This window comes from Ranitomeya variabilis, chromosome 2 (genome assembly GCF_051348905.1).
Source record: "Ranitomeya variabilis isolate aRanVar5 chromosome 2, aRanVar5.hap1, whole genome shotgun sequence".
NCBI lineage: Eukaryota > Metazoa > Chordata > Amphibia > Anura > Dendrobatidae > Ranitomeya > Ranitomeya variabilis.
Window position 1 is genome coordinate 440,753,673 of NC_135233.1, and position 24,581 is coordinate 440,778,253.

A 24,581-nucleotide genomic window follows, 5' to 3' on the forward strand; every position below is an offset into this window, starting at 1 on the left:
TCCCAAAGTTTTTCCTGTTCTTTTTGGCAGACAGACATGACCTCAACTCCCTGCTGAGTGATTGAGGGGCAATTTTCAGCCGCCTGATTGGTGCTGGTTATTTAGGATGTGGGTAGGTTAGCGCTCCCTCCAGTTAGGACCCTAATAAAGCTGCGGGTCTACAAAATTGTTTTGAAACTACAACTCTCAGCATTTACTGCTCTATGTGCTGGGATCTTGGATGATCAGAGAGCAGTACATTATATCTACCAGGTGTCCTGTCCTCTCCGGTCATTGACCCATCCACCATCGTCCTTCTAAGTATAAAAAACAAACGGAATAATGTGCAATTATGACAACACTCCCTTACAGCAAGTAATACTGAAAATCACATTGGGGGGCGCAGACATGACGAAGGGGCTGGAGAGGCACAAAGGATAAAATATGGAGAGGACTTTCATATTACTAGTATGTGCACATGGGACATTTCCGTAGCAATGAAATCCGCAGAAGACGTTACGTTCCCTGCGCTGGTGATGTAACAGCTCACATGCCCACCAGGACCCCCGGCTGCATATGTGCTGCACAGGGACGTGTCCACACACCAATTAACCACAGCCAATTATGATGTGGATCTGTCGCCGACTTGTTTTGCATTTCACCCTCTTGTGCAAAGGGTCGAGATAAGCTTTGGAAATGTCTGCACAGGTGGACAAGTTTTGGTAAGACTTTACACTCACCTGCCACGTGTGAACATAACCTAAGGGTGATCATACCCACAAGTCTTAAAAAAAAAAAATAATAATAATGGAGGATTTCAACCAAAATGACCATATGCGGGTGGAATTTAGGAGTGATTGACCCACCGCGTAAGTGAGAAGTAGTCTAATGTGTCCGTGGCAAAAGGTTACACAATAGAGAGGGATGAGGCTGGGGGAAATGTGCATTTGGTGAGATACGCCGCACGTTATGTATCATGTAGTGGTCGAGTTTAATTTTGCTCTTTGGCAATTCAGTAAAAATACATGGGTTACTGCATAGATGATTAATGGTTAATGTCGCCAGAGCTTTAGTAGTTGGTTGATAAAGGGGATGTGTTGTGCATTAGGTATAAGGCGGTATCCGGCCTCTGCTCCCTGCACTGGGGTCACACTGCAGGATAGAAGAGCAGCCATATTCCCACAGCCTTATACAATGGTCACGAGCCGTGCAGTTCTCCCCAGGTATTGCCAAACTTTTTTTTTTTTTTTTTACAAACAGCATCTCAGGCAGGAACACCCACCCTCATGTTAATCCTTTAATGTAAAACATTCAGGGAACAAAAAAAACAACTAAATCTTAAAAACATTCTATTGACAGTTAGTCTGAGGGTCTAATGACTGGGTCCTCGTGTTACCATCAGTCGTTACAGAGACCTGAGGATTCACACAGATTTGGTACAAATGGAGGAGCGGCTCTAGTTCTTCTTCGCTCTCTTCAGGAAACGAGCGCGCAGCCCTTTGTTCATGTTCATGGCGAGCTTCGAGGAGAGGCTGGCGGGGAGCAGGGATCCAGTGACCCAGCCCTGGGGGAAAAAAAAAAAAAAAAAGGTGAGTGGGCAAAAATGGCACAAAATATAGCAATTCTTTACATTCTCAGAATCAAGAGGTATGTAAAGGTTATAAAGGTTCTGGTCCATAAAACAGATCCATGATCATAGTGTGTGCTGAAAATGGCGCAGCCCCAGCATCGCAGGTCATGTGAATGCTGTGCTTTGACCAAAAAATAGCAGTTTTATATACAGTATTATCCTACCAAGATGGCGTGAGGCAGGAAGCCATTAGTCCGGCTCTCTAAACCCACAGTGTTCAGCGCAGACCTCACGTAGTCTTCTGGGCTTGGCTTGTCCCAGGTTGGTTTGCGGATTCCGCTCATTTTGGTTGCCACAAAGAATGGAAGAACGCTCTGCAGACAGGAAAAAAGTCACAAGAAGTCATAACAGGGACTTTTCTAAATGTTAAACTTGTTTATTTCACTTTGCTATATGCATCTATTTAATATGAACACCCCTAAATGCAAAACATCTTGTGATGAGACAGGAGGGACCTGGCCTTTATTGCAGCACATTTACAGGACCAGGCTCCTCTCCGTGCGGTCAGTCGCTGCCTCCTGATTGTACGTGTAATGCATCATTACCAGCCCTGCATTAACACAGGACGGATTAATGTGGCCGCTCTGTAGTTATACACTGCGGCCACTAGATGGCAGCAGAAGACTACTAAGGCCACAGCTGACCTCTGTGTACTCCTTCACTGTGTGCCGCTGATGTGGATGGATCAGAGGGCGGCAGACCCCCAGGTCCGGCAGACCCCCAGGTCCGCCAGAGGGCGGCAGACCCCCAGGTCCGCCAGAGGGCGGCAGACCCCCAGGTCCGCCAGAGGGCGGCAGACCCCCAGGTCCACCAGACCCCCAGGTCCGCCAGAGGGCGGCAGACCCCCAGGTCCGCCAGAGGGCGGCAGACCCCCAGGTCCGCCAGAGGGCGGCAGACCCCCAGGTGCGGCAGACCCCCAGGTGCGGCAGACCCCCAGGTCCGCCAGAGGGCGGCAGACCCCCAGGTGCGGCAGACCCCCAGGTGCGGCAGACCCCCAGGTCCGTCCGTGCAACGTGACTGCTGCAGCTAATCAACCGCTGATCGGCTGCAGCCTTTCACATTCCACCAGAGGAATATGGCGTTTTCTAGACTACCTGTTTTTTTTCCATACTACATTGGGCACTTTTGCCGTCTACTAATAATTTTACTTTTTATCACTATTTGCTGTTACTGGAAGACCCCTCTAAAAATATATTAAAATATTTAATAAAAAAAAAAAATAAATAAATATTACAGTCAAGTGTTCTTTTCTGCACAGATATTAGGCATCCATGATCCCATCATGACAAAGTTTATTTCCCAGGGTAATCAGATCAGTTTTGGCCGACACCACTAATGTTTTATAGGATTTATGTCTATGGGAAATGATCCGGCCACATGATCGCCATCTAGAAAAGCCGCACGGAGACGGCAGGCGGCCACTGATCGTCTTCTAAAAATCAAGGACGTCATGGCAGCCGACAATCTTTTTTTTGGTTTATTTGTTTTTTTATCTTATGCCAATGATCATCATGAAAGGCAGGGGCTCAAAATCGCCGCCCAAAAAAATAAAAAACAAAAAAAAGGCTGAGCTGATAAAAATGCTCAATTTGAAAAAATAAAAATAAAAAAAAATGAAATCATAATTTAGACCAACTGGAAGCCTCGGAGGCGAGGACGTCACACACTCCTGTGCTTGAGAACGTGATCTCCTTGTTGCCAAGACAGCCGCTGTTGCCATGGAGACCACACAATAACAAGGATCCTCGGCAGCGACGCGCTCCGCTCACCTGCACGGTGACACCCTTACTCTTGTACTCGGCGTGCAGACCCCGCGAGAAGAAATCCACAAAAGCCTGAACAAAGACAAAGAAAAATAAAATAGTCAGAGGCAAAAGGAATCTCTAATGTGATGACATGACATGTTAGAAGAAAGCACTACAACTCCCAGGAGGCACAAGAAAAAAAAAATCCTTACCCAATCTATAAGGAAAGGTCCTTCCCATGTATATAACCCCCCCACCCTGCCTCCATCAGGATGGCGGACCGAGCACACAAGTCCTGACATTGGCAGGATTATAAAGGGCAACCCCAGAAAATGTCTGTCCTGGGATCAGCCCCAGAGACGCAGTAGAGGGGGGAGGGAGTCGTAGGGTCAAACACAACAACCCCCAACCCTTCAAACAACCCCCATGATGAGCTATGGCCCAAAAAACACCCCCTATAGGAAGCTAAGCCCCTCCGAACATCGCCCATGCAAACCATGCCCCATCAAAGAGTCAACATAGCAAGATATACCCCACCAAACTGCCGCCATGGCAAGTCTGACCCCACCAAACTGCCGCCATGGCAAGTCTTACCCCACCAAACTGCCGCCATGGCAAGTCTTACCCCACCAAACTGCCGCCATGGCAAGTCTTACCCTACTAAACTGCCGTCATGGCGAGCCACACCCCACCAAACATCACCAATGATGAGCGATGCCCCATCAAACCACATCCATTGTCCCCAACGTGCCCCTAGGACATTTCGGATGCAGCTCCTCTCGCACCTTAGTAGCAGAATACACAGTGAGGAGCGGGACCGGGTACATGCCGCTGGCAGAGGAGATATTCAAGATCACACCCTTGGACCTGAAACACAAACGTTATACATTACTCCGCCATCCGATAATTCACAATTATTGATAAACCGGCACAGAACTGCAGGATAATCCTCAGCGTGACAAATACAGGAAGATCGTTATCACCATTTCACTCGCTTTACATCTTCTGCTCATCCGATAATCTGGAATATCTAAGAATTCTGCGCCTGCTATAAAATACTTATCTAACTCCAGAGTCTACAGGTGCCCACATATATCAGATGCAAGTTCAGCCGATCCAGGCGAGGTCTGCGAGAATCGCCATTTATACACTCAACATTGAAATGGCAGCAACAAGAAAAAGTGGAGAAATGATGGAAACTAATCTGCAAATGATGGGAAAAAAAAAAAAAAAAAGTTTTAAAACTTCTTGATTTCTTCTTCAGTCTTGAGTCACGAGCAGAAATCCCAAAAACTTCCAGCCTCGGCTGCTATCACTGAGGTTATTATTGGTCATCTAAGGAAGGTTCTGCAGCTGATTGTTGAAATCATCAAGATCCTCTGCTGGCAGCTCCTGTGTAGTCATTGACCGATGACGTCCCTGATGTGTTCGACAGAGACAAGTCTGGAGATGCTGCAGCCGTTGGAGCCAGTTTAGACCATGCAGGAGGCCTACAGTAATTCAAGCAACCTACGGACGGGGTTGTCGTGTTGAAAAACAGCTTCTGGGACAGTTTGAAGGAAAGGCCGCACCGCTGGTTCCACGTCAAAATCAGTATAACACTGAGGTGGAATAAAGACTAGAGGGGTCCAACTGCCTCACATTATACCACCGCACACCATAATCCCGGGAGTAGGACTGGTGCAACATTCTTTTTTGAAGGCCTCTTTATGACGTTCCTACTCCTGGGATTCTGGGGTTGGGGCGGCATAATGTGCAGTAACCAGACCCCTCTAACTCAGTATTACACTGATTTTGTTGTGGAACCAGTAGGGCGGTCATTTCTCAAAAATACTCTCCAATATGACACCCCCAGGCCGAATGTTGGTGGTGCTACTGGGAGCGGCCTGCATTGTCTAAACCAGCTCCCATTGCTGCAGCATCTCTGGACTTGCCTCCCATCGAGCACATCAGAGACGCCATTGGTTGGAGATTACACAGGAGCTGCCAGCAGCGGATCTTGATGATTTGCCCAACTGATAGCAACAGAGTCTAGAAGTGCCGGGATTTCTGCACGGGCTCAGACTGAATAAATCCAGAAGTTTTGAAAGTTTTCTTTCCATTTTTCCATCCTTTGCAGATCAGTAACGTCTCCATCCTGCAGTTTCCATCATTCCACCACTTTTTCAATGTTGAGGAGTATAAAATGGATATGGGGAACACACTCCATCCCCAGTCCCTCTATCTATCCTTGGAAGAAGGAAGGTCCGAAACGCACGTCGGGGCGGACGGGCCAGGTCATTGGTGTGTCGGTGCCTGGAATCGCGTACATTTTGATAATTATGGCTACACTTTTACTCTGAGGCGGTTACTTTATATTATATATGGTGCTGTGGCAATTTACTGCGGCACCGAGTGCAGGCACGTTAGGGCTTGAACTAGTGTTAACCCTTTGTTAGTTTGGGGTTCTACATGGTTGTATTGTGACTTTTGCCCTGATAGGAGGCTATAGTATTTTTGCCTCGTTCATCTACAATGTCCCGGCGCGTCTTGACTTTTACACTTTCCACAATATATGTTCAAACTTTTGCATATTTTTCCCTTGCACTTTGTATAGGGGCTGTTAGTCCGTTTTTGCATACACAGGGACCTTATTATCATTGATTGGGATCTGCTGTGTTATTATGTGGCTCTGTTCTTTAAGGATTTTGTGCCTCTATCCAGACAGAAGATTGATAACAGTAATGAATAGTTGTACAGCTCCCCATATCTCAACTTCCCGGATTTCTAGGGATATTCGGGTTTACTGCACTCGTAGATCCATTTTTAGGCTTTATGTCGGATCACTGGACCTGCTGAGACTCGAACCGAACAGGAGAATACTGTTCTATTTTAAAAAAAAGCGGACACCGGACCCTCGTCTTTTGATGAGGAAGACCCTCAGTTATATCACACACTCACAGCTGATCGTGTACAACCCTTTTAAAATGATAATATTCTGGCTCCCTGCAGTCACCATGAGGGGGAGCCTATAGTATGCAGTGATGCTCTGGGCTCCCCCTAGTGGACAGAAAGAGTATTTATCTAAGCTCCAACTGTAAAAAATAGGAAAATAAAAGGACATATATAGAGTAAAAAAAATGTTGACATAAAAGGGGGTTGTTCAGAACTCAGAAAATTTCCTTAGGATAGGTCATCAATGTCAGATTGGTGGGAGTCCGACACCAAAAGGGAACACAACCCGACACTGGCTCCCTTGTCAAGGTATCCCTCAGCCCATAGGATGGACCTACTATGGGCACTGGGGGTCAACAGATGAAGGTCAGAGCCCTGCCCTCTTCACTAGGGCGGGCAATGACATGCCAGTGGCCAAGAGGCGTGAATGTCAATGACCTCCATGTCCCTACAGGGGCCACACGGCTGCTTTGTTTACTTGCTGCCATCTCTACCACGGCTGAAATGCTGCAGCCTGACGGCAGGTAATCCCGAAAGATCCACCCACTCCCCTTCACTGTAATTCCCCCCTAAGAATAGAAAGCTGTTGAGACTATTGATGACTCAGACCGCGCATTTTTTTTTTTTTTAAATTTTGTTCTAAAAAGAAAAAATCACCATCGAAGCGTTGAGGAGAAGTGAAGGATTCCACGATGCCGGTGACTCACCCTCCGTCCTCATGACTCACCTCCGATCGCTCCATCCTCACCAACATGGAGGCTGCACGCATTAGTCACCACAATGAATTTTTCAAAGAAAAGGATTCTCCCCTATAAATAATAATGAGGTCCTGTCTGGTAATGTTTATTTACCGCTCTGACTCACCTCTCCAGCATCCCGGGCAACACCAGCCGTGTCATCTACAAGAGAGGAGGACAGCAGTGAGGAGAGGACACACGGGGGCACCAGAGCGGCCGCACCACTGAGGGGGACACAAAATAACACCAAGATGCGTGCGATGTTATGTACGTACACAACAGAGCAGTGAGCGCTGCTCTGGAGTAGAATACAAGGAATGCATGTACACAGCAGAACAGTGAGCGATGCTCTGGAGTATAATACAAGGAATGCATGTACACAGCAGAATAGTGAGCGCAGCTCTGAAGTAAAATACAGGATGTATGTACACAGCAGAACAGTGAGCACAGCTCTGGAGTATAATACAGGATGTATATACACAGCAGAACAGTGAGCGCTGCTCTGGAGTATAATACAAGGAATGCATGTACACAGTAGAACAGTGAGCGCTGCTCTGGAGTATAATACAGGATGTATGTACACAGCAGAACAGTGAGCGCTGCTCTGGAGTATAATACAAGGAATGTATGTACGCAGCAGAACAGTGAGCGCTGCTCTGGAGTATAATACAGGATGTATGTACACAGCAGAACAGTGAGCGCTGCTCTGGAGTATAATACAAGGAATGTATGTACGCAGCAGAACAGTGAGTGCTGCTCTGGAGTATAATACAGGATGTATGTACACGCAGAACAGTGAGCGCTGCTCTGGAGTATAATACAAGGAATGCATGTACACAGCACAATAGCGAGTGCTGCTCTGGAGTATAATACAAGGAATGCATGTACACAGCAGAACAGTGAGCGCTGCTCTGGAGTATAATACAAGAAAGGCATGTACACAGCAGAATAGGGAGTGCTGCTCTGGAGTATAATACAAGGAATGCATGTACACAGCAGAACAGTGAGCGCTGCTCTGGAGTATAATACAGGCTGTATGTACACAGCAGAACAGTGAGCGCTGCTCTGGAGTATAATACAGGCTGTATGTACACAGCAGAACAGTGAGCGCTGCTCTGGAGTATAATACAGGCTGTATGTACACAGCAGAACAGTGAGCGCGGCTCTGGAGTATAATACAGGTTGTATGTACACAGCAGAACAGTGAGCGCTGCTCTGGAGTATAATATAAGGAATGCATGTACACAGCAGAAGAGTGAGTGCTGCTCTGGAGTATAATACAAGGAATGCATGTACACAGAATAGTGAGTGCTGCTCTGGAGTATAAGGCTATGTGCACACATTGCGGATTAGCCTTAAGAATTTCTGGTGCGGATTCTGCATGTCTTGGCAGAAAACGCAGCTGCGGATTTGTCGCTTTTTTGTGCGGATCCGCAGCACTTTTTGTGCGGTTTTGCCGCGGATTTTCAGCGTTTTTCACCCCTGCGGATTTCTATAATGGAATGGGTACAAAAACATGCAGATTTGCAAAAAAAGTGACATGCTACTTCTTTCAAACCGCAGCATTTCTGCAGCGGATTTTCCGCAACGTGTGCACAGCGGGTTTTTTTTTCTCCTTGATTTACATTGTCCTGTAAATCACTTGCGGATCTGCAGCGTTTCTGCACCGCAAAAAACGCTGCGGATCTGCAGAGAATCCGCAACATGTACACATAGCCCTATACAAGTAATTATGTACACAAGTAATTACACTCACCGGCCACTTTATTAGGTACACCATGCTAGTAACGGGTTGGACCCCCTTTTGCCTTCAGAACTGCCTCAATTCTTCGTGGCATAGATTCAACAAGGTGCTGGAAGCATTCCTCAGAGATTTTGGTCCATATTGACATGATGGCATCACACAGTTGCCGCAGATTTGTCGGCTGCACATCCCAAAGATGCTCCATACAAGGCAGGATGGATCCATGCTTTCATGTTGTTTACGCCAAATTCTGACCCTACCATCCGAATGTCGCAGCAGAAATCGAGACTCATCAGACCAAGCAACGTTTTTCCAATCTTCTACTGTCCAATTTCGATGAGCTTGTACAAATTGTAGCCTCAGTTTCCTGTTCTTAGCTGAAAGGAGTGGTACCCGGTGTGGTCTTCTGCTGCTGTAGCCCATCTGCCTCAAAGTTCGACGCACTGTGCGTTCAGAGATGCTCTTAGGCCTACCTTGGTTGTAACGGGTGGCGATTTGAGTCACTGTTGCCTTTCTATCAGCTCGAACCAGTCTGCCCATTCTCCTCTGACCTCTGGCATCAACAAGGCATTTCCGCCCACAGAACTGCCGCTCACTGAATTTTTTTTCTTTTTCGGACCATTCTCTGTAAACCCTAGAGATGGTTGTGCGTGAAAATCCCAGTAGATCAGCAGTTTCTGAAATACTCAGACCAGCCCTTCTGGCACCAACAACCATGCCACGTTCAAAGGCACTCAAATCACCTTTCTTCCCCATACTGATGCTCGGTTTGAACTGCAGGAGATTGTCTTGACCATGTCTACATGCCTAAATGCACTGAGTTGCCGCCATGTGATTGGCTGATTAGAAATTAAGTGTTAACAAGAAGTTGGACAGGTGTACCTAATAAAGTGGCCGGTGAGTGTATGTACACAACAGAACAGTGAGTGCTGCTCTTGAGATAATACAAGTAATGTATGTACACAACAGAATAGTGAGCGCTGCTCTAGAGTATAATACAAGTAATGTAAGTACACAGAACAGTGAGTGCTGTTCTGGAATATAATACAAGTAATGTATAGTGGGAACGGAACGTATTCATACCCCTTTAAATTTTTCTCTCGTTTCATTGCAGTCATTTGATAAACTCAAAAAAGAGTTCATTTTTTTCTCATTAACCCCTTAATCCCATATGACGTACTATCCCGTCGAGGTGGGGTGGGGCCTAATTCCCACTGACGGGATAGTACGTCATATGCGATCGGCCGCGCTCACAGGGGGAGCGCAGCCGATCGCGGCTGGGTGTCAGCTGACTATCGCAGCTGACATTCGGCACTCTGTGCCAGGAGCGGTCACAGACCACCCCCGGCACATTAACCCCCAGCACACTGTGATCAAACATGATCGCAGTGTTCCGGCAGTATAGGGAAGCATCGCGCAGGGAGGGGGCTCCCTGTGTGCTTCCGAGACCCTCGGAGCAACGCGATGTGATCGCATTGCTCCGAGCGTCTCTTACCTCCTCTTCCTGCAGTCCCCGGATCCAAAATGGCCGCGGGGCTGCATCCGGGTCCTGCAGGGAGGTGGCTTCACAGCGCCTGCTCAGAGCAGGCGCTGGTAAGCCAGGAGCGCTGTAAGTCAGATCGCTGTGCAAACTGTCAGATCAGCGATCTGTGATGTCCACCACAAAGTAAAAAAAACTAAAATTTCCACATGTGTAAAAAATATATATTATATATATATATATATATATATATATATATATATATATATATATATATATATATATATATATATATATATATATATATATATATATATATATATATATATATATATATATATATATATATATATATATATATATATATATATATATATATATATATATATATATATATACATACATACACACACATAATTCCCATAAATACATTTCTTTATCTAAATAAAAAGAACAAAACAATAAAAGTACACATATTTAGTATCGCTGCGTCCGTAACGACCCAACCTATAAAACTGTCCCACTTGTTAACCCCTTCAGTGAACTCCGTAAAAAAAAAGGCAAAAAAACCAATGCTTTATTATCATACCGCAGAACTAAAAGTGGAATAACACGCGATCAAAAAGACAGATATAAATAACCATGGTACCGCTGAAAACGTCATCTTGTCCCGCAAAAAATGAGCCACCATACAGCATCATCAGCAAAAAAATAAAAGTTATAGTTTTCAGAATAAAGCGATGCCAAAATAATTATTTTTTCTATAAAATAGTTTTTATCGTATAAAAGCGCCAAAACATAAAAAAATTATATAAATGAGGTATCGCTGTAATCGGTTTTTTTTGTCATTCTGCCTCACAAAAATTGGAATAAAAAGCGATCAAAAAATGTCACGTGCCCGAAAACGTTACCAATAAAAACGTCAACTCGTCCCGCAAAAAACAAGACCTCACATGACTCTGTGGACCAAAATATGGAAAAATTATAGGTCTCAAAATGTGGAGACGCAAAAACTTTTTTGCTATAAAAAGCGTCTTTTAGTGTGTGACAGCTGCCAATCATAAAAATCCGCTATAAAAAACCGCTATAAAAGTAAATCAAACCCCCCTTCATCACCTCCTTAGTTATGGAAAAATAATAAAATTAAAAAAATTTATTTTCATTTACCCATTAGGATTAGGGCTAGGGTTAGGGTTAGGGTTGGAGCTAAAGTTAGGGTTCGGGTTGGGTCTAAAGTTAGGGTTAGGGCTAAAGCTAGGGTTAGGGATGGGGCTAAAGTTAGGGTTGGGGCTAAAGTTAGGGTTAGGATTACATTTACAGTTGGGATTAGGATTAGAGTAAGGGGTGTGTCAGGGTTAGGGGTGTCGTTAGGGTTACCGTTGGGATTAGGGTTAGGAGTGTGTTTGGATTAGGGTTTCAGTTAGAATTGGGGAGTTTCCACTGTTCAGGGACTCTCCAAACGCGACATGGCGTCCGATCTCAATTCCAGCCAATTCTGCGTTGAAAAAGTAAAACAGTGCTCCTTCCCTTTCCGAGCTCTCCCGTGCGCCCAAACAGGGGTTTACCCCAACATATGGGGTATCAGCGTACTTGGGACAAATTGGACAACAACTTTTGGGGTTCAATTTCTCGTTACCCTTGGGAAAATAAAAATTTGGGGGGCTAAAAATCATTTTTGTAGGAAAAAAAAGGATTTTTTATTTTCACGGCTCTGCGTTGTAAACTGTAGTGAAACACTTGGGGGTTCAAAGTTCTCACAACACATCTAGATAAGTTCCTTGGGAGGTCTAGTTTCCAATATGGGGTCACTTATGGGGGGTTTCTACTGTTTGGGTACATCAGGGGCTCTGCAAATGCAACCTGACGCATGCAGACCAATCCATCTAAGTCTGCATTCCAAATGGCGCTCCTTCCCTTCCGAGCTCTGCCATGCGCCCAAACAGTGGTTCCCCCCCTCATATGGGGTATCCGCGTACTCAGGACAAATTGGACAACAACTTTTGGGGTCCAATTTATCCTGCTACCCTTGTGAAAATACAAAACTGGGGGCTAAAAAAATCTATTTTGTGAAAAAAAAATAATAATTTTTATTTTCACGGCTCTGCGTTATAAACTGTAGTGAAACACTTGGGGGTTCAAAGCTCTCAAAACACATCAAGATAAGTTCCTAAGGGGGTCTACTTTCCAAAATGGTGTCACTTGTGGGGGGTTTCAATGTTTAGGCACATCAGGGGCTCTCCAAAAGCAACATGGTGTCCCATCTCAATTCCAGTCAATTTTGCATTGAAAAGTCAAACGGCGCTCCTTCCCTTCCGAGCTCTGCCATGCGCCCAAACAGTGGTTTACCCCCACATATGGGGTATCGTCGTACTCAGGACAAATTGTACAACAACTTTTGGGGTCCATTTTCTCCTGTTACCCTTGGTAAAATAGAACAAATTGGAGCTGAAATAAATTTTGTGTGAAAAAAAGTTAAATGTTCATTTTTATTTAAACATTCCAAAAATTCCTGTGAAACACCTGAAGGGTAAATAAACTTCTTTAATGTGGTTTTGAGCACCTTGAGGGGTGCAGTTTTTAGAATGGTCACACTTGGGTATTTTCTATCATATAGACCCCTCAAAATGACTTCAAATGAGATGTGGTCCCTAAAAAAAAATGGTGTTGTAAAAATGAGAAATTGATGGTCAACTTTTAACCCTTAACTCCCTAACAAAAAAAAATTTTGGTTCCAAAATTGTGCTGATGTAAAGTAGACATGTGGGAAATGTTACCTATTAAGTATTTTGTGTGACATATCTCTGTGAGTTAAGGGCATAAAAATTCAAATTTGGAAAATTGCAAAATTTTCAAAATTTTCGCCAAATTTCCGTTTTTTTCACAAATAAACGCAGGTAATATCAAAGAAATTTTACCACTATCATGAAGTACAATATATCACGAGAAAACTGTCAGAATCACTGGGATCCGTTGAAGCGTTCCAGAGCTATAACCTCATAAAGGGACAGTGGTCAGAATTGTAAAAATCGGCCCGGTCATTAACGTGCAAACCACCCTCAGGGCTTAAGGGGTTAATGTACACTCTGCACCCCATCTTGACTTTAAAAAAAAAACAAAAAAAAACAAAACAGAAGTGTAGAAATTTTTACAAATTTATAAAAAAAGAAAAACTGAAATATCCAATGGTCATAAGTCTTCAGCCCCTTTGCTCAGTATTGAGTAGAAGCCCCCTTTTGAGCTAGTACAGCCACGAGTCTTCTTGGAAATGATAGAACAAGTTTTTCACCCCTGGATTTGGGGATCCTCTGCCATTCTTCCTTGCAGATCCTCTCCAGTTCCGTCAGGCTGGATGGTGAACGTTGGTGGACACCATTTTCAGGTCTCTCCAGAGATGCTCAATTGGGTTTAGGTCAGGGCTCTGGCTGGGCCAGTCAAGAATGGCCACAGTTGTTCTGAAGCCGCTCCTTTGTTATTTTAGCTGTTTGCTTAGGGTCATTGTCTTGTTGGAAGGTGAACATTCGGCCAAGTCTGAGGTCCAGAGCACTCTGGAAGAGGTTTTCATCCAGGATATCTTTGTACTTGGCCGCATTCATGTTTCCTTCAATGGTAACCAGTCATCCTGTCTCTGCAGCTGAAAAACACCCCCATAGCATGATGCTGCCACCACCATGTTTCACTGTTGGGATTGTATTGGGCAGGTGAGCAGTGCCTGGTTTTCTCCACACATACCGCTTAGAATTATCACCAAAAAGGTCTATCTTCGTCTCATCAGACTAGAGAATCTTATTTCTCATAGTCTGGGAGTCCTTCATGTGGTTTTTAGCAAACTATGCGGGCTTTCATATGTTTCGCACATAGGAGAGGAGAGGCTTCCGTCGGGCCACTCTGCCATAAAATTGATGACCAAAAAAGCACAGTAAAAACCAAAAACACTCTGTTGCAAAAAAAAAAAAAAAAAATCACAGTAATCAGCAAGTGCTAGTAAAAAGATGTCAAAACAGGGTATTTGGTGGATACATTTTTTGCAAAAAATGTATACTAAGCTGCTCCACCACCAAGGAGTTATCCACCACTCCTTGTGGGCTATCTGCACAAAAGCTGTTCCATTCAGCGTGTCCACATGGACATTTCCTCTCTGAACCCTGTTCACACAGGTAATATACAGATGATCAGGTTTTTAAACACATCAGATAGGGATTGCATACATCAGTTAGGACTGCTCTATATGTGTATACCTTGACCTTTGGTGGAGCAGCTTAGTATACATTTTTTGAAAAAAAAACGTATCAACCAAATACCCTGTTTTTTTACTAGCTGATTACTGTGATTTTTTTGCAACGGAGTGTTTTTGGTTTTACTGTGCTCTTTTGTGTCTTCAAGTTTTTTGGTGGTATGTGAACATGTTCCTACAGACTTGTTCACAGTGCAAGTAGCCCATGTGTTTCTGTTTCCACTCTGCCATAAAGGCCCGACTGGTGGAGGGCTGCAGTGATAGGTGACTTTGTGGAACTTTCTCCCATCTCCCTGCTGCATCTCTGGAGCTCAGCCACAGTGATCTTGGGGTTCTTCTTTACCTCTCTCACCAAGGCTCTTCTCCCACGATTGCTCAGTTTGGCTGGACGGCCAGGTCTAGGAAGACTTCTGGTGGTCCCAAACTTCTTCCATTTAAGGATTATGGAGGCCACTGTGCTCTTAGGAACCTTGAGTACTGCAGACATTCTGTTGTAACCTTGGCCAGATCTGTACCTTGCCATGATTCTGTCTCTGAGCTCCTTGGCCAGTTCCTTTGGCCTCATGATTCTCATTTGGTCTGACATGCACTGTGAGCTGTGAGGTCTTATATAGCCAGGTGTGCGCCTTTCCAAATCAAGTCCTATCAGTTTAATTACACACAGCTGGACTACAATGAAGGAGCAGAACCATCTCAAGGAGGATCACAAGGAAATGGACAACATGTGACTTACATATGAGTGTCTGAGCAAAGGGTCTGAAGACTTATGACCATGTGATATTTCAGTTTTTCTTTTTTAATGAATTAATGAAAAAAAAATGTAGAAATTTAAGTTAAGATGGGGTGCAGAGTGTACATTAACCCCTTTCTGACATCTGACGTACTATCCCGTCGAGGTGGGGTGGGCCCGTATGACCACCGACGGGATAGTACGTCATACGCGATCGGCCGCGCTCACGGGGGGAGCGCGGCCGAGTGTCAGCTGCATATCGCAGCTGATATCCGGCACTATGTGCCAGGAGCGGTCACGGACCGCCCCCGGCACATTAACCCCCGGCACACTGCGATCAAACATGATCGCGGTGTGCCGGCGGTATAGGGAAGCATCGCGCAGGGAGGGGGCTCCCTGCGGGCTTCCCTGAGACCCCCGGAGCAACGCGATGTGATCGCGTTGCTCCGAGGGTCTCCTACCTCCTTCCTCGCTGCAGGTCCCGGATCCAAGATGGCCGCGGCATCCGGGTCCTGCAGGGAGGGAGGTGGCTTACCGAGTGCCTGCTCAGAGCAGGCGCTTGGTAAGCCTGCAGTGCTGTGAGGCAGATCGGTGATCTGACAGAGTGCTGTGCACACTGTCAGATCACCGATCTGTAACGTCCCCCCCCTGGGACAAAGTAAAAAAAAAAATTCCCACATGTGTATAAAAAAAAAAAAAAAAAAAAAAAAAAAAAAAAAAAAAAATCCTAAATAAAGAAAAAAAAAAGAATATATATATTATTCCCATAAATACTTTTCTTTATCTAAATTAAAAAAAAAAAAAATAAATAAAAGTACACGTTTAGTATCGCCGCGTCCGTAACGACCCAACCTATAAAACTGTCCCACTAGTTAACTCCTTCAGTAAACACCGTAAGAAAAAAAAAAAAACACGAGGCAAAAAACGCCGCTTTATTACCATACCGCGGAACAAAAAGTGGAATGACACGCGATCAAAAAGACAGATATAAATAACCATGGTACCGCTGAAAACATCATCTTGTCCCGCAAAAAACAAGCCACCATACAGCATCAGCAAAAAAATAAAAAAGTTATAGTCCTGAGAATAAAGCGATACCAAAATAATTATTTTTTCTATAAAATAGTTTTTATCGTATAAAAGCGCCAAAACATTAAAAAAATGATATAAATGAGATATCGCTGTAATCGTACTGACCCGACGAATAAAACTGCTTTATCAATTTTACCAAACGCGGAACGGTATAAACGCCTCCCCCAAAAGAAATTCATGAATAGCTGGTTTTTGATCATTCTGCCTCACAAAAATCGGAATAAAAAGCGATCAAAAAATGTCACGTGCCCGAAAATGTTACCAATAAAAACGTCAACTCGTCCCGCAAAAATCAAGACCTCACATGACTCTGTGGACTCAAATATGGAAAAATTACAGCTCTCAAAATGTGGTAAGGCAAAAAATATTTTTTGCAATAAAAAGCGTCTTTCAGTGTGTGACAGCTGCCAATCATAAAAATCCGCTAAATAACCCGCTATAAAAGTAAATCAAACCCCCCTTCATAACCCCCTTAGTTAGGGAAAAATAAAAAAAATAAAAAAAATGTATTTATTTCCATTTTCCCATTAGGGTTAGGGCTAGGGTTATTGCTAGGGTTGGGGCTAGGGTTATTGCTAGGGTTAGGGCAAGGGTTAGGGTTAGGGCTAGGGTTAGGGCTAGGGCAAGGGTTAGGGCTAGGGATGGGGCTAGGGTTAAGGCTACAGTTAGGGTTGGGGCTAAAGTTAGGGTTTGGATTACATTTACGGTTGGGAATAGGGTTGGGTGGGTCTGGGTTAGAGGTGTGGTTAGGGTTACTGTTGGGATTAGGGTAAGGGGTGTGTTTGGATTAGGGTATCAGTTATAATTGGGGGGTTTCCACTGTTTAGGCACATCAGGGGCTCTCCAAACGGGACATGGCATCCGATCTCAATTCCAGCCAATTCTGCGTTGAAAAAGGAAAACAGTGCTCCTTCCCTTCAAAGCTCTCCCATGTGCCCAAACAGGGGTTTACCCCAACATATGGGGTATCGGCGTACTCAGGACAAATTGGACAACATCTTTTGGGGTCCAATTTCTCCTGTTACCCTTGGGAAAATACAAAACTGGGGGCTAAAAATAAGTTTGGGGGGAAAAAAAAGGATTTTTTATTTTCACGGCTCTGCGTGGTAAACTGTAGTGAAACACTTGGGGGTTCAAAGTTCTCACAACACATCTAGATAAGTTCCTTGGGGGGTCTAGTTTCCAATATGGGGTCACTTGTGGGGGGTTTGTACTGTTTGGGTACATCAGGGGCTCTGCAAATGCAACGTGACGCCTGCAGACCAATCCATTTAAGTCTGCATTCCAAATGGCGCTCCTTCCCTTCCGAGCTCTGTCATGCGCCCAAACAGTGGTTCCCCCCCACGTATGGGGTATCAGCGTACTCAGCACAAATTGAACAACAACTTTTGGGGTCCAATTTATCCTGATACCCTTGTGAAAATACAAAACTGGGGGCTAAAAAATCATTTTTGTGAAAAAAAAAAAGAATTTTTATTTTCACGGCTCTGCGTTATAAACTGTAGTGAAACACTTGGGGGTTCAAAGCTCTCAAAACACATCTAGATAAGTTCCTTAGGGGGTCTACTTTCCAAAATGGTGTCACTTGTGGGGGTTTTTATTTAGGCACATCAGGGGCTCTCCAAACGCAACATGGCATCCCATCTTAATTCCAGTCAATTTTGCATTGAAAAGTAAAATAGCGCTCCTTCCCTTCCGAGCTCTGCTATGCGCCCAAACAGTGGTTTACACCCACATATGGGGTATCAGCGTACTCAGGACAAATTGCACAACAATTTTTGGGGTCCAATTTCTTCTCTTACCCTTGGGAAAATAAAAAATTGGGGGCGAAAAGATCATTTTTGTGAAAAAATATGATTTTTTATTTTTACGGCTCTGCATTATAAACTTCTGTGAAGCACTTGTTGGGTCAGAGTGCTCACCACACATCTAGATAAGTTCCTTAGGGGGTCTACTTTCCAAAATGGTGTCACTTGTGGGGGGTTTCAATGTTTAGGCACATCAGGGGCTCTCCAAAAGCAACATGGTGTCCCATCTCAATTCCAGTCAATTTTGCATTGAAAAGTCAAACGGCGCTCCTTCCCTTCCGAGCTCTGCCATGCGCCCAAACAGTGGTTTACCCCCACATATGGGGTATCAGCGTACTCAGGACAAATTGTACAACCACTTTTGGGGTCCATTTTCTCCTGTTACCCTTGGTAAAATAAAACAAATTGGAGCTGAAATAAATTTTGTGTGAAAAAAAGTTAAATGTTCATTTTTATTTAAATATTCCAAAAATTCCTGTGAAACACCTGAAGGGTTAATAAACTTCTTGAAAGTGGTTTTGAGTACCTTGAGGGGTGCAGTTTTTAGAATGGTGTCACACTTGGGTATTTTCTATCATATAGACCCCTCAAAATGACTTCAAATGAGATGTGGTCCCTAAAAAAAAAATGGTGTTGTAAAAATGAGAAATTTCTGGTCAACTTTGAAACCTTATAACTCCCTAACGAAAAAAAATGTTGGTTCCAAAATTGTGCTGATGTAAAGTAGACATGTCAGAAATGTTACTTATTAAGTATTTTGCGTGACATATGTCTGTGATTTAAGGGCATAAAAATTCAAAGTTGGAAACTTGCGAAATTTTCAAAATTTTCGCAAAATATTCGTTTTTTTCACAAATAAACGCAAGTTATATCGAAGAAATTTTACCACTATCATGAAGTACAATATGTCACGAGAAAACAATGTCAGAATCGCCAAGATCCGTTGAAGCTTTCCAGAGTTATAACCTCATAAAGGGACAGTGGTCAGAATTGTAAAAATTGGCCTGGTCATTAACGTGCAAACCACCCTTGGGGGTGAAGGGGTTAATGAGGAAAAAAACACTTTTTTGAATTTACCCAATGGCTGCAATGAAACAAAGCGTGAAAAATAAAGGGGTCTGAATACTTTCCGTACCCACTGTATGTACACAGCAGAATAGTGAGTGCAGCTCTGGGGTATAATACAGGATGTAACTCAGGATCAGTAATGTAATGTACGTACACAGTGACTGCACCAGCAGAATAGTGAGTGCAGCTCTGGAGTATAATACAGGTTGTAACTCAGGATCAGTAATGTAATGTATGTACACAGTGACTGCACCAGCAGAATAGTGAGTGCAGCTCTGGAGTATAATACAGGTTGTAACTCAGGATCAGTAATGTAATGTATGTACACAGTGACTGCACCAGCAGAATAGTGAGTGCAGCTCTGGGGTATAATACAGGATGTAACTCAGGATCAGTAATGTAATGTATGTACACAGTGACTGCACCAGCAGAATAGTGAGTGCAGCTCTGGAGTATAATACAGGATGTAACTGGGGATCAGTAATGTAATGTATGTACACAGTGACTGCACCAGCAGAATAGTGAGTACAGCTCTGGCTTATAAAACAGGATGTAACTCAAGATCAGTAATGTAATGTATGTACACAGTGACTGCACCAGCAGAATAGTGAGTGCAGCTCTGGGGTATAATACAGGATGTAACTCAGGATCAGTAATGTAATGTATGTACACAGTGACTGCACCAGCAGAATAGTGAGTGCAGCTCTGGAGTATAATACAGGATGTAACTCAGGATCAGTACAGAGGTTCTATGGAAGATTCCTTTTCCTGCGCATCTGATAATCCAGAAAACCTGGACGTCAAGCATTATGACTGCAATCTACGTTTTTTCTCTTCCCTTACAAATACACCATCATGATTATTATTATTATAGCGCCATTTATTCCATGGTGCTTCACATGTGACAAGGCGGTATACGTAATAAAAAAAACAAGTACAATAATCTTGAATAAAATGAGTCACGCCAGATTATCTGGATTATCAGTCTCATTGATGACAGATTCAAGAGCAAGTTCGATACTTGGACAACCCCATCTTTAATGAAAAACAGCCTCATGTAAAATAAAAGCATTATATCATCGTCTGCTGGCGCTCATGACATTATGTCAAGAGAGTGCTGCAACCTATCAGCGACCAATGATTGGCTGCAGCGTTTACAAATCACTCATCAAATACTTTTGAGGGAAGTGGGCGTTGCAGCCCATCAGTGGCTGCGGATTGCTATGTCACATGAACGCTGCAGCTCATCAGCGACAAATGATGGACTGCAGCGCCCTGAATTCCCTCTGACAAAATTTAGAACCAGGGAAGTGAGAGCGCTGCAGCCCATCAGTGGAAGCGGAATTCCTGCACTACTGAAATGATATTTAATGTGGGCGCAAGCACATACAGGGCTGACATCGCTGGGACGGCACTGGGCCGGGAGGGGAGTACAAGAGGGTTTTTATGTTTTTTTTTTTAAGAACTTAATTAAAGAAGGTGCTTGTCCAAAAAAGAAAATACACAAGACCAAGGTTTTTCTATTGTAATTGATCTTTCCATCATTTAATAATTAGTGATCCTAGTGATGCCAATGAGACGGCAGCACAAGCTCGACATCGCTGGTATTGCGGAAAGGAAAAACACACGGACATTAATCCCTGCATAAAACAGAGCAAAATGTGTCTATGCCGAGGTATTCCTTTCCATGTGAGATCATAGAGAAGCAAAAAAAATAAAAATAAAATAGAAAAAAAAAAAGAAAAAAAAAAAAATGCAAAAAAAGAAGATGCAGTTTTTTTTCCCCCAAAAAAGGGAGGGTGGTGTGAGAATGTGAGCGGCAGCCTGGGATCGGTGCTGGAGCCAGACGTGGAGACGATGGGAGGGGAGTGGGTGAGATGCACTGTGTGGGCGGAAGCTGTGTGGGTGAATGCTCGCTGCGTAGGCGTCTGTTTCAGACATTCCCCTGAACACCACCAACTAACAATGATGTCTTCCTCCAGTAATAGGGAGTGCGGGGATTAGGCAACCGTCTTCATGATGCCCCGAAATAACGAAAAGCACAAAAAAAAACAAAAAAACGAAAAAATAAGATAAAAATATAACAAAAAAATAGAATGACGGGGTAAAGGGACTGGATCCTTCGCTTAAAAATAAAGATAAAAAAATTCCGACAGTTTGGACTGGAAAATGGTATGATGGCAAAACACAGGAGAAAGCAGACGGTTCAGGGAGAGGAAAACACAGACGGAGCCTCAGATCAGCAAAGCAATCTGTCTGTTTGGCGATCGGTAAAAACACACACGAGCACTTCCCTGTAATTTGCCCCCTCTTCACTGCAATCTGTGAGAATCTGCAGGGGAATCCGCAGCAAACCACAGGCTTAGGTGCAGATTTTGCTATGACATTTCTTGTGGAAAATGGATTGCGAATTTAAGAAAAATAAATTAACGACAATACTTCCCTGAAGGAGGCTCAATCGTATGGTCTCCTGCCGCTCTTCATACATAATGGCTTCCTGCAGTGATGACTGGCTGCAGTGGTCACGTGTCGTCATTACAGGATGTAGAAAAGTTGTTGTTTTTTTTACTTTTAAAATTTGCAGATTTTGATGCGGATCCATGAGTAATCTGCAGGGAACCTTGAAAAGATTGGGGGTGGTCGCAGATTTTGACTTGCTCCTTGAAAAAGGGGAAAAATCTGCAACGATTCACGACATTGACATGCAGTGTAGTAAAAATCTGCAAGTCAACGTGTGCTGCGATATCGTTCTGCGCCACTTTACTATTATACTGTGTACATCACAGATTTGTAACTTGAAAACCTACAGCATTTGTGTATGTGCACACCACGTCTTTTCTTCCTGAAGTGTCTTATTTGGCATTTATTTTAATTTTTTGTAATCAATTTCTAAGCCCTTTTTCGATGTTCCGTCCATCTGCATTTTTTTTTGTAGTTTTGTACTGAAAATTACGTCGCATCTTCATAGCAGAAACGTCCTGAAGAATGGACCAGTCTCTTTTAACCACTCGGCGACTTTGGAAACGTGAAACGGCTAAAAGTCGCTGAAAAGTCTGAACATGTGAACAGCGAGTTGTTTCTATAGAGAAATGCAAAAGTTAATTATTTATTTTTTGCATCTTCGTTAAACGTGGCATGCACATACCGTAGCGTGAGGGCGTCCTTGCATCTGGGAGCTGTCGGATGAACGTCCCCTTATAATTCTACCCTCAGCTCCACTTGTCAATGGGGAGAGAGTAGTGAGTGGCTGCGGAAGGAGGGGTGTCACGCATCCGGGTGTCATGGACAGAGTACAGACCGGACGCGGGGTCCAAACCAGAAATGGACCACCTATGCCTAGGATACTGATGTGTTCGGGTTGTGAGACCCTTAGCCGGGCCGGGAGACCCTTAGCCGGGCCAATTACATACCACAACACATGGATGTGGGAATAAACGCTCCCTCCTCGGTCCCCCTCCGGTAACAGCACTGTACACACTAGATACAATGCTACAAATAACACCGTCTTGTAGAGATGTGCCAGCGCTGTCAAATCAAGCTCAATGCAAATTAGCCTGGAAGGGCATTGGTGGCGGGCCAATGCGCCAAGTGGATTGACACACCCCCTGGGCACTTCCAAGCTAATCTGAATGCGGCTCTGAAGCGTATGCAAAATCCAGATGTAGGCAACAAAATGGATCAAAAAGTGAACTTTTTCCTTACCTTACAAACAGATGTGATGTTTACGGTGATCAGCTTGTCAAGAAACTGAGAGAACAATGGAAAATACAAAGAGAAAAAAAAAATCTGTATCAAGAAAATGAGAATGTAAGAAGTACGACGCGGTCACCGGTCATCTCTGCAATACTTATTATTTACGGATATTTTTATTACACGGTCCTCCTGCTATTGTGACTATATAGACACCAGGAAGAGACTCTGGACTAAGAAGCGACTTCCTCTCTAGTGCACTGCCAGGCAGTTCATACACAACATATTGTGAAAGTGTTGGATATTATTAGAAATCCTTGCAGACATTTAAGGGACGGGAGTTCTGGAAGCACATTAAAAAGAGTAGCTCTACCCTGGAAAATGTAAAATAAGACATTTCTTTTTCACCCGGCAGCACATATTCTGCAGCACAGGGTCTTTTCAGGATGCATAGAGTAAGCCAAACAAAATCCCTTTTTAATAGCCTGGACATTAAAGGGTTAATGTTTTACTGCCTGGAAGACTACTCACATTATCCAGATCAGGAATATCGAGAAAATACTCCGGATATTCGTAAGAAACTCCCACGTTGTTTACTGAAAAGAAAAAAAAGATTTAATCTACAGAAATGAAGAAAGAAACCTCGACACGGATATATATATATAGATATACACACACACACAAGGTCTCGGGTGTGAATGAGAAGCAGGGGTGTAACATTTTGGTGTCATCACTCACAACGGTCACTGGATGTACAACATGGCTCCTCATGGCAGAGATCTCTAAGGATCAGGAAAAAAAAAAAAAAAAAAAAAAAAAAAGAATTGTTCTACATAAAGATGGCCGAGGCTATAAGAAGACTGCCGACACCCTGACATTGAGCTGCACATGGTGGCCAAGACCATACCGTGGCGTAACAAGACAGGGTCCACTCAGAACCAGCCTCACCATGGATGACCACAAGGTGAGCGCACGTGCTCAGCATCATATCCAGGGATTGCCTGGTCATCAATGCTGCAGAAGTTACAGGGGTGGGGTCTGCCCGTCAGTGCTCAGACCATACACATTGCTGCAGAGGTTACAGGGATGGTGGGTCCGCCAGTCAGTGCTCAGACCATACACATTGCTGCAGAGGTTACAGGGATGGTGGGTCCGCCAGTCAGTGCGCAGACCATACGCCATCGCATCATATTGGCCTGCACAGCTGTCGTCGCAGAAGGAAGACTCTTCTAAAGATGATGCACAAGAAAGCTGCAAACACTGTGCTGAAGACAAGCAGACTAAGGACATGGATTACTGCAACCTCGGCCTGTGGTCTGAAGAGACCAAGAAACTTACTTGGTGTAGAGAGTGTGAAGTGTGTGTGTGAGTGACAGCAGCCAGGTGAGGAGCATGAAGACAAGTGTGTCCTGCCTACAGTCAAGCATGGTGGTGGGAGTGTCATGGTTTGGGGCTGCGTGAATGCAGCCGGCTGTGGGGTGGCCACAGTTCATTGACGGAACCATGAATGCCAACATGTACTGTGACATACTGAAGGAGAGCATGATCCCCTCCCTTCAGAAATGGGGCTGCAGGGCCATATTCCAACATGAAAACGACTCAAAACACCTCCAAGACGACCACTGCCTTGCTAGAGAAACTGAAGGTAAAGGTCTTTGGCTGGCCAAGCGTCTCTCCAGACCTAAACCCTATTGGGCTTCTGAGGGGCATCCT

General features: G+C 44.1%; 1 protein-coding gene across 1 annotated transcript in view; it reads right to left on the bottom strand.

Moving 5' to 3' along the window:
* Positions 1–1,261: 1,261 nt before the first annotated feature.
* Positions 1,262–24,581, bottom strand: part of HSD17B12 (hydroxysteroid 17-beta dehydrogenase 12) — an 88,091-nt gene continuing 64,771 nt past the window's right edge. Inside the window, exons 5-11 of the mRNA XM_077287087.1 lie at positions 23,400–23,464; positions 22,881–22,925; positions 7,153–7,187; positions 4,140–4,221; positions 3,379–3,444; positions 1,774–1,923; positions 1,262–1,543 (exon numbers count right to left, since the gene is read on the bottom strand). Of these exons, the coding sequence (XP_077143202.1) occupies positions 1,436–1,543; positions 1,774–1,923; positions 3,379–3,444; positions 4,140–4,221; positions 7,153–7,187; positions 22,881–22,925; positions 23,400–23,464 (551 nt within the window). The 3' untranslated portion in view covers positions 1,262–1,435. The remainder of the gene's footprint in view (positions 1,544–1,773; positions 1,924–3,378; positions 3,445–4,139; positions 4,222–7,152; positions 7,188–22,880; positions 22,926–23,399; positions 23,465–24,581) is intronic.